Genomic DNA, 11,110 nt, shown 5'->3' on the forward strand with positions numbered 1-11,110 from the left:
CAAACAAAATTTGAGGGAATGGGGGAGTGGTATTCCTTCCTTTTTCTGATTCTTTTCCATGTAATAAGACTTTGTCTTGCCATCCTGAAGTGGGTCTTTGGCTTGTGTTTTTCCTTTGAACTTTCTTTTTAGGGCATGTATTATAGTAATATGAATGTTTCAGCTGATTTAACATAATTTTACTAGCCAAAGCAATTTAGACTTTTAAAGGACAAGACTCATTTCAACAAAGAACACAGTGTATTCAAAATGAATCAATCAGATCAGTGTTTCTCAACTTTAAGTAATATATAGTACTCCTTTAGAGGAAGAAAATTCTTGTAGATTCTCTAGTGCTGACTTAAATTATTTTTATTACAATTTTTTTTTTAAAGATAGAAACATGAAACCCAACTAAGATGCTTTATCCTTATTAGCTCATACACAACCATAAGACAGATCTAAAAAGAAAATGGAAATATAACTCTAAAACAAGTAATGTTCAAATTAACAACATTAATGTGCCAGATGATATATTTTTGCTTAAACCAACTCACTGCTTGCACCATGAATATAGTACTGTTGAGTTTGGCATGCCTATGCACCTGCTTGCTATATGAGGACCCAGTTATCTGCTGATTCACCACAAAACCTTCATTCACACAGTGTACCCAATTGTCATTTAGCCTTCACTTAGCAAGAATGCATTGTTTATGTATTTAGTCAACCACTGTTCTATTCTTATTAGCCTCTTGACAATTAAAGAAGTACTGCTTGGTGCCAGTACAATCATAAACTGCATATGTGGGCGATAAATCCCAAGACTGTACTTGGTTCTAAGGTGATTATTTGAATTATCTAGATAATCTCTTCCAGATTGTCATTAAAATGAAAATATGATTTAAAAATTCTTGAGGAGGACTTTCAGAACCTAAGAACATGGCTCTGTTGTTCATGAGCTCGGGATTCATAGACATGCATTTAAGAAACACTGATTTGGACAAATACTGTCAAATGACTGGATCTTTCTTCCATTGATAACTAAGGGACTAGTCACTGTTAGTTCCTAAATCAGGGAGGGACTAAAGCGAAAGGTTGGAGGTAAGAGGGAATTTCAGAAAATTCCTTCAGAAAAAGCTAAAATAGACTAAACTTGGGGCTCTTAGAATATGGGATTTTCCTCATAGCCAGGCATGACAGTACCCATCAGTAGGAAAAGCATTTTTTAAATACATAATAGTGATGTTGTACTAAATATGATCTAGAAAATTACTTTTGTGATTTGGGGAGGAGAGGGTAAAGATCAGTTTTGACATGTATGGTATTATAGAAGAGGTTACACAACACAAAAGGCAGTTCCTCTCAAAAAATTTTTTTTGGGGGGGCAGCATTATAACGTAAAAAAGAAGAAACTTTTACCTTCATAATTGTTTGATTTAGATATGAAAATTACTTTTAACTGAAGGCAGGACTTGAGTGCAGGTGTCTGCCTAAATGGTGTCCCAAATGGAACCAGCCCTCTACCAGCCTTGGAAATTGCTTGTATTTATCCCACGTTACTTATTTTCACACGTAAATTTTTGAGCCCAGCCTTTCCTAAGTTGGCCACTTCTACCCAGCAATTTTAGACAATGCAGGGAATAAAAATAAATTTTTTATTTTATCTAAAATATTTAAATTAACAATCTAGTCTACATTTTATCTCATAATAGGTCAGCAAATGTAAATATTTGTTGGTGCTAATAATGAAAGTATAGTAAATATTAAATCGGTAGAAGAAAACACTTGGTGCAGTATATTTTTGGAAAGAGTTTTTCTTGGTCTACTCTTAGGCAGTTTAGTGGAATATAGTTAATAGGTGGAATAGCTCTTACCAGCTCAGAGGTCCAAAAAAATATCCACTAAATATATGTTACTAGTTGCTGAAATTCCTCCTTAAAGCATTGTTCTTCTATAGGTCTCTCTAAATTTCAGATCCTCTTGAGAGTTTGGAAAGGTAGATAGCGTATTAAACCCAATGAAGTACATGGAAATCACAATACTCTGTATAAAATAATGAAGTATGTAGCTTCGAGTTTTTGCATCTCAAAAAAATACTTAAAGATTTTTAGAATATTTTTTTTTCCAGTGAATTAGACACTGTCATTTGTCTTTATATGTATGGACACTTCCATCTTGACCAGAAAAAGTCTATTAAACAGTAATTTCGGGAGCAATGAATTCAAAGTAATCCATACTGAAGTGTTAGAGGTTTAGTTGATCTTTTTTCTAGAAGAAGAGGGACCTGGGAGCACTAGTGTCAGAAGGCAACAGAGGCGTGCAAGGGGGGGAGAAAGGACCCCGCAGAAAAAGCACCAGGGGACTAGAAAAGAAAGGACTCCATTTCATTTCTCTTGTCCCATTTCTCTTGTGCTGAGTCAGTGGGAGGCACACTTTTATCAAATTCATCTTCATCATTTTGAACACTCAAAAGGAAAAGTGCTCTACTTACCTCTTTTCTGTCACTTCTCTTTAGGCTATTTTAAACTCATCCTTGTATTGACAGTTAGCTCCTGATAATAGGAGCTTCTTTAGGAAACAAACACATCCTACAAGAATTCTTGAGAAAGATGATAATGGAATTCTTAAATCTTTGTCACAATCAGAGCTTAAATGATTATATCTACCAGCTAGTGAAATCACTAACCCTGTACCCTATCACATTATCAGTGTCCTTAAATCATTATTTTAACAGAGTAGTATTCCATATTTCACTATAACATAAGTTGTACACAAAATGAAATATTCTGCTACCCATCCTACTCACCAGTTTTTTTATTTTCTTTATGTACTTTCCTATCATATTTGTGTAGTACCTTCTAATATATGTTACTTTCAGGTTTCTTCTTCTGAATATTTTGGGTAAAGTGAACCTAAAGTTGTGTCTTCTATAATGTTTATCATTTGGCTTCAGAAGACAAAGTATAAATCAATGTTATCCAAAAGTAAACATTGTTAATTTTTTTGTTATTTTTTAAAATTTGTGTTCTCCAGTTTTATTGAGGTATAATTTTTTTGTTATTCTCTGTTATCAGTATATCAAAATCTCTGTTAAACTTATTGTCTCTAGCTTCAAATATATATTTTAACAGGTACAAATATTAGAACATTATAATATTCTCTGTTAATTGCTGGTAATAGTAATTTTCAAATGACATTTTTCTTTACCTAGGATTAGATTTTTCCCAACTCATTCACCTTAATCTTTAAACTTCAGGACTATAAACAATGCAGTAATACCTTAACTCCGTCTTGAAATACACCTAACAAGTTCACTGCTTCTTTTCAGACTGGGAAGAAGAGCAGGTCAGCAGTCCAAATATTCTACGACTTATTTATCAAGGACGATTTCTGCATGGAAATGTCACATTAGGAGGTAATAGTCACCTTTGTAATGGGATTTAATGTCTCTCTCATGGCAGCGGCATTCATTTGTTTCAATGCTGTTGGCTGATTTTACAAAAAAAAATTATTTCAAACTCATGAATTCTGCCTATTTTGGTAACTCAACTTCTTTACATTTTGCATTCTGTTAAATTTCATTTTAGCACTGTGATAAGTGTTTACTCCCTTATGAAATAAACTCTATCTCTTTAGATGTAGGAATCCATACCTATTGTTTTGTAAACGTAATTTTATGGTACTTCTGGATAATATAAATTAGATGTAATATTTTTAAGTTAAAGCCAGACACACAGAGTAGGCGAAGTTTATGATAATTGGTTTTCAGTTTGACTCTGTTATAATTGCCCATCATGCAAGAACGAAGGTAAATGTTAGGTTAGAGTGAGGATTAAAAGAGCAGATTTAGAACCCAGTTATCCTAGTTGTATCCTGGCTCCCCTGCTTCCTGCTGTATAATCTTGGGGAAGTTACTTAACTTTCCTCTGTGATAAAATGGGCTAACAATAGTGCCTACCCCCTAGATTAAGAGGGTTAAATTATATATTCAAAGCACTTAGAACAAACACTTCTTTGGTATCACTGCTCTTTATATGTGATTGGAGAAGTGTAGCTCAATAGTGCCCCCTTATGGGGTACATTCTCTACCATCAGCAGGGTTTGTTTTGTTTTCAGTACCTACATTTCAAATATATTCTGATAATTAGGTATTTGCAGGCAAATTAAATGATCTACTTTAATATTTTTGTTTAAATGTAGTCTGACTTTTTTCTCTAAAACCTAACAACAAAATTGATCAGTATATCTGGGTGTTTGATAAAGGTTGAATAACATTCACCTATGTGTTTTTTTGGTCAGTTTTTCTTTTTAGTTTCCCTGTGTTCTTGAATGTGAATAATAAAGGAGACAGTACACAGGGTCATGGTAAAACTATCTTCAAATACTTGAATGGCTAGTACAGAGAAAGGTGTAGGCTAGCTTTGCATGGCTTGAGACTTGCTCTGTATAACCTTGAATTAGACTTAGGACCAACAGCTGGGAATTAAAAGCAGACAGATTACTATTCAATACAAGAAAGAATTTATTTGAGCATGTCAAGCTGCCTAAAGAAAGAATAGACCACTGAGGAAAAAGAGTGAAATCCTTTTTATTGGTTACAATCAGTAGGTACAGCCATGGATGGGGTTCAGTCATTTTGTGGATGGTTAAACCAGGAGACCTGGGCATTCTTTGCCACTCTTACAATTTTGTGGTTCCAGTAAGTTTCAGGTTTAATTTTTTTGTTACCAAGTTTCTTAAAACGCAGCCCTGAATCCCCTTGTTTGAGATCTAACTTTTTAGTTCCATAGAATTTCAGTCTACTAAAGAACGGGTGTGATAACAGTCTTACTAAGGATAAAGAAGATCAGTTACAAGTTTGACACTCAATACATTGCAGTTCATTCTTTCCCAAAATGTGGTGGAGACTGGCAATCAAATCAGGAATCAACTGGGATACTTACTTTGAAATGCAGATTTCTGCACGCTGGCTAAGTTGGAGGAGAGCTTCCTCTGTCTCCCTCCCTCCCTCTCTCCCTCCTTCTGTTTCTTCCTCCCTCCCTCCCCTTCCCCCTTTCTTTTCCCCTCCCTTTTTCCCCATCTCCCTGTCTACTACTGCATTGAAATCCTGGGTGATTTTTATGTGAGGTTGAAAACTCCTGTTCTGGGGGCGCCGGGGTGGCTCAGTCGGTAAAGCATCTGCCTTCTGCTCAGTTCATGATACCAGGGTCCTGGGATCCAGCCCAGCATGGGGGTGGGGGTCCCTGCTTAGCAGGAAGTCTGCTTCTCCCCTTCTCCCTCTGCCCCTCCCCCCCAACTCCTACTCGCTCTTGCTGTTTCTCTCTCTCTCAAATGAATAAATAAAATCTTTAAAAGAAAACTGTTCTAGATATTGTACAGAGTCATAATAGAAAGCAGAAGCCTCCACAGTGAAGGAAAGAGAAAGCCTTTTAAATTCTTGTATCCTTCCTTTCCCTTCTTTGATACTGTTAGCGTCCATATCTACTATTTCCAGTTAAAATTAAAATGGAGAAAGAAAATAATAATCCCCATCAATCAAATTTGTAGCTTCAAATGGTAAGCCACTCAGCAGCTTTCCAGGCCTGTCCACACCTCTCTAAATGTACAACTCCATTCACTTACCTGTTTCCTGAGATCTGTCTTCCTTGCTTTCTCAAAATGATGGTGATGATGATGAGGGTAATATTTACTGCATGTATTCTTTGTGCCAAGCCCTGGACTAAGCACTTTCCTTGGATTGTTTCATTTAGTCAATACAGCTGTAAAGGGCAGGTGACAGAATTACTGTCTCTGTTTGGGTAGAGGAAACTGAGGCCGGGGGAGCAGGTAAATGACTCTCTCACGCCTCATCTCACATTGGCGAGTAGTGGAGATGTGATTTTCAACTCAGATCTAGCTTACTGGAGTCCAGGAGATGATAGGAGAGTGACATGCAACCTTAAGTTCAGTCAGTCTTTCCCAGTACATTTAATGAAAAATTTTATAATATAAAGTTTTATTTGCATTTTAATGTTAAATCAGCCATAGGAGATTATCCAGAAAAGGCCCTCCTCTTACTTCATCAGAGCATGTATTTATGGGCCATCATACTTCATTTGGACTTGAGAAGTTAAGAGAATAGACCAAATAATGGCTGGCCAACTTTAAGTAAGGTGGAAACTCACCTTGATTACATGAAATATGAATAATATTGAAGATATTTAGGACTCTTTTTTAATCTACATGTGAACCATTATCCTATGGAGCAAGATTTAAAAAGCGGGTAGCAGGAGGATCATACTTGCTAAGTAATGATCTTAAGCCTGCCTTAAGTTTGTAGTTAGTAAGGAGAAAGTAGTTCTGGATGTCGGAACTAAATCTCAACTATGGAAATAACTTTATAAGTTAGATATACTGGCTGCTTCTAATTTTATACACAGAATAACAAAGAGATTCACCATGAAACTTAATGTCTATATTTGCTTAAGTGGTTCATGGATGCATGGTGTGTGTTATATCATTCTGTGTCTGAAATATTTCATAATAAAATTTTTTATTATGAACGAGGAAAGCCTTTTAAATTAAGACCTGATTAGAAAACAGTAATTATTAATAATGCCAAGATAGTGATTCTCTTAAAGTAACCTTTTAAAGAAAATTATTTTTTTCATTGAATAATACAGGGTTGAGAATAAATATTTAAAATTAAGTTTGTTGTTCTTTTTCTACATTATAGTGGCCTGTTCAGTGCAGTAATTTTATTAGATGACTGCATATTAGACTGATAATTAGATTCAGAAACAAATATCTCTTAATCTAAACTTTTCCCTAATCTAGAAAAGGTATTCTCAAAAACTTTTTTTAGTTCCTTTTCTCCTCTGAAGGTTATCTCCAATGTTAATTATCTATTTTCTCTTGTCCCCTTCCTTCAACAGTATGGTTATTGGTGTCAGACTAAGGGCCATAGCTGGGCAGAATCATTTCTTGACTTGTTTCTGTTATAATATTAACCTAATCTCATTTTGTAAGAGATGCTCTAACTGGTCAGAAATTCAGTCTGTTGAGGAGGTCCTACAAAAAGCAATCAATTCTTTAAATGGTTTCAGTTCTGATTAGTGATTTCAGTAGGTCAGTGTATATGTAACAGACTATCTTCTGCTTTTCCCATAGCATTAAAACTTCCTTTTGGCAAAACAACGGTGATGCATTTGGTGGCCAGAGAGACATTGCCAGAGCCAAACTCTCAAGGTAAGCCACACCCTGCAGAGGCTTCTCACTCAAGCCACAGAGACAGGCACTCAAAAATGGTTCCGTGTTTTTGGACCTTCTGAGGGAAAGGAAGTTTTCATTGTTTATGAACAGAGCTTGTTAAGCAAATAACCAGACATCCTGGAAACGGGCTATAATTAAAACAGGCTATAATTATAATTATAGCTTTTTAATTAAAAAAAAATTGGAACCATTAAAAAAAATTCTTACAATGTTTGGATGCCACCCCCCCCCCCATTTGAGCATTTTTATAAACCAGGCTTTTCTGCATTTTCTCCAGGTCAGAGGAATCGCGAAAAGACTGGAGAGAGTAATTGTTGTGTAATCCTGTAAACACTGTCTGCTAGGTGTGCTGTGATGTAGTCTTTGTCTTTCATGCTGCTGGGACAGAAGAGACCCAACATTGCTTCAGAAACCCTTAGGAAGAGTCTGCCTGTAAATCCATGGAACTGAATAATCTCATGAACAGTCATCTTCTTTCATCAGAGTAAAAAGAACCAAGAACATTTTTTCACTACGATTTTTTATTTCTAGTATCTTTGTTTATGTTGAGCAGTTTTAAAATATATTGGTTTTTGAATGCTGTCAATCGCCGGGGGCAGAGTTAAGTTCTCTTTCCTAGCGGAAGCCATTCTGCTGCCACAGAAATTTGCATCACCAGAACTAACAAATCAAGTGTTCCAAATATAGTTTGCACTAAAAAAGATTGACATTATTTTCTTCATAGCAGAATTTACAGCATGGTTTATGGCACCTAGAAATGCTCAGAAATACAATATTCCACACTGGAAAACACTCGGCAATTAATGAAGTTAATTAGTGGGCCAACTGGAGAGGGAAAAATGGAAAAGAAACTGAAATGTTGGGTGAATTCTATCAGAGTCAGCCATGGGGGCTGCACTGGCACAGAATACAAACCTGAGTATGACTATTTTCACTGCAACAAATGAGAAAACAAAATGTGCCTGTTGTTTAAAGCACTCAGCAGAGAGCTGATGAAACAAATTTCTTTTCCTTTCACACACGCACTCCTCAGTCACGCTGTCACCGAGTGCTTGTCCACACAGCACAACAGGGGTGCGAGCGCGCTTCCTAGCCTTAACGTGGGAGGGTCAATTCCATACTCGTAGACTTGCATTGCCGCGCAGAGATAATAGAAAACCTCATTTACTCATCAGTTTTATGTATTTGAAGATCAGCAAATTGAATTTTTCCATAATTATTGCTCATCTGTAACTGTGTCCAGTGTCACACTCATTCATTAGAGTTCAGATGAATTCTTAAAATTTAAATAATTCTCCATAGTAACTAATTTTGTTTCTTTATGTAGTTTGCATTTGGTATTAGTGCTTGCAATTGTATTAAAATCAAAAGTTGACTTTTAAAGCATACTACATGAATAAGGATGCCATTCTTTTGTTTTGTACCAATAATTTAAAAATTGATATGCTAAAATAATTTGCACAGCACTAAAGCATGAGCTAGTTTCATCTAAACCTGTAAAAATATAAAAGATTTTATATTTTTTCACTGGGAAGAAATTCTTCCTGGATGAAATTACAAATATGTGTAGAATATATTTAATAAAAAACTTATAAAATACCTAACTATAGAACTTAAATATAGATTGGCGTGTAGTATATAGAACAATATTCCATATAAATAACTTTAGCCTTTATAAAAATGAAGCTGCAGGCTGACATTACGTTCTGTACTTAAATAATTAAGTGTCCGTGGCCCTTAAAAACATTCAGTGTAAATGGTTTCAGATGGTCAGCTTTGTCTAAAGGTAATCAGGTTATTTTGTTCATTGTCAATGCTTTGATGAAGAGGCTTTATATGCAGTAGATCTACGAAAATATTGTTCATACTGATCAGAATTAAATTTGTATAGAGCAGAGTTTTAAAACGAATGTAAATAGCACTAAACATTTTCTTCCTGCAACCTATACTTATTCTTTCTGTAAACTAAAAAATATAATGCATTTCAGTGGTAATTTTAAAGGTCTTGATTAAGTCGATTATTGTTTAAGCACCGTCTCATCCATGTTAAAATTTGTTTTCTACTTTTGTTTCTGAATCTTTAAGAAATTTGTTTAATATTCTCTTGTTTCAGAGTATACACCGTGTATCTTTGATATTTAACCTGGTTAATTTGTGCACAGAGCAACAATGGACAGCATTATGCAGTCTCTGTCATCACTAAAATGTATTCAGATGTTAAATATTTATATGCTTTGTTGACTAGCTCAAATGTGAATTCCTAGTGTTGACTAAAGAGGAATCTGATAGTTACTTAATTGGGCAATTAAGCCATTTATGGCTCTATTCTTCTTTGTAAAACAAACTACTGGTAATTATTTTTAATACCTATTTTAATTCTAATTTTACTCTTCTGTCTTTCCAAAGTTAGACTATCAGTTAATTATGATTGAATTTTTATGATTGTTTAAAAAATAATTCTCTATTGGTTTTCAATATATTTTTCTGTGTGTTCTCATGTTATAAATTTCCCTTTAACAGGACCTCAATTTAAAGTTTGCAAAATGGATAAACCGGTTCATTAGTAGAGAAGGAATTATGTCACTTAATTCCTGATAACATTGTTGTGCAAAATGGAAAAAAAAAATAGCAGTAAAATTATATACCGAAAACACCAAAAATTGAGATGCCTTAATAGTATATCCATGAAAATACTCAACTGTCCCTTTGAAAATAGTTCCTTGGACTGCCTGAAGTTAAAATATGATTAATTATATCCAAGGCTACTATTGAAGATCCCTCTGCCAAAAATAACAGCTCACTTACCGAGAGGTAAAGGCTGCATAGATCCAGTAATGTAAATAAAGCCTGAATTGTGGGCCTGTGACCTTGCCCAGCACTTGGTGTCTAATTCACCTCTTTTACCTAAATTATCCTAGACTTTGTTAAGTGTTCTGGACAAGGCAAAGCTTTTCTTCTTTATTAAAACCTTAGCATGTCTCCTTGATCTGAATTATTTGCTTTCTGTTCAAGATAGGTTGTATCTTAAATCCTGTCATGAAAAATAGAGTGTCTAATATCGCCAGTCACATCAAATGAGGTTTTCTCATAACAAACATTTATCCTTAGTTTTATGTCATCTTGACCAATGTTGCAGTAATTTCTGTTAGCTGATTGTGGTAAACAATGTTTAATGTGAAAAGAAATTAAAACTTTCTTCATCTGCTGTAGGATATTTTCTTCTTTTAAATGACTTCTATTTGTAATTTTGGTGTATTTCCCTGTTCTTTGTCTCTACTGCTTTTCTCTTTTTTTCCCTTTGATTTATTTTATTACATTTTCCAGTAAAATCACACTGCACCAGCCTTTATTCTTTCATTTTAACAAAATCAAAGAGAAATGATCAATCAAAATTTAGCATGCCTTCACACCATCCTTACTGGTCATTGTCACGGGCATGTCTTCAGTTTTTTTCCATTACCATTTTGTAATACAGTTGCTTGTTAGCTGAACAGTAAATGGGTGGGAGGAGGGCTTGAGAGAAGAGTACATAACCTAGAATTATGGCTGGAAGAGAACTGCAGGCCTCTGGCTGCTGTCTAAGCGTGGTCTCCCTGGCCTGGGGGCAGTGGGCTTCTTGGCTGTGGCAGCAGGTGACCACCGTGCTCCCCCCGCCCCCAGCCTTCTGGTGCGCTTTCTTCCCAAGACTGTAACACCCATGAAGCTCTTTTACAGACTTGGGAGGGGGGAGGGCATGGCTTCCGGAAGAGCTCACCAGCAAAATTAAGTGAGAAACATGTAATCCTTGGAGAGTCAAGTTTAAACCAGCACTAGAACATGAAAAACTTTCACTTATTTGGTGGTCTTTGACAATGATGTCACATGTTCGTCCTTTAATATT

General features: G+C 35.3%; 1 protein-coding gene across 1 annotated transcript in view; it reads left to right on the forward strand.

The window, feature by feature from the left end:
- The window catches only part of UBL3 (ubiquitin like 3), a 67,552-nt gene extending 57,110 nt beyond the window's left edge, over positions 1 to 10,442 (forward strand). The window contains exons 3-5 of the mRNA XM_027590221.1: positions 3,308 to 3,394; positions 7,129 to 7,206; positions 7,508 to 10,442. Of these exons, the coding sequence (XP_027446022.1) occupies positions 3,308 to 3,394; positions 7,129 to 7,206; positions 7,508 to 7,560 (218 nt within the window). The 3' untranslated portion in view covers positions 7,561 to 10,442. The remainder of the gene's footprint in view (positions 1 to 3,307; positions 3,395 to 7,128; positions 7,207 to 7,507) is intronic.
- The last annotated feature ends 668 nt before the right edge of the window (positions 10,443 to 11,110 follow it).

This window comes from Zalophus californianus, chromosome 3, assembly GCF_009762305.2.
Source record: "Zalophus californianus isolate mZalCal1 chromosome 3, mZalCal1.pri.v2, whole genome shotgun sequence".
Taxonomy (NCBI): Eukaryota; Metazoa; Chordata; class Mammalia; order Carnivora; family Otariidae; genus Zalophus; species Zalophus californianus.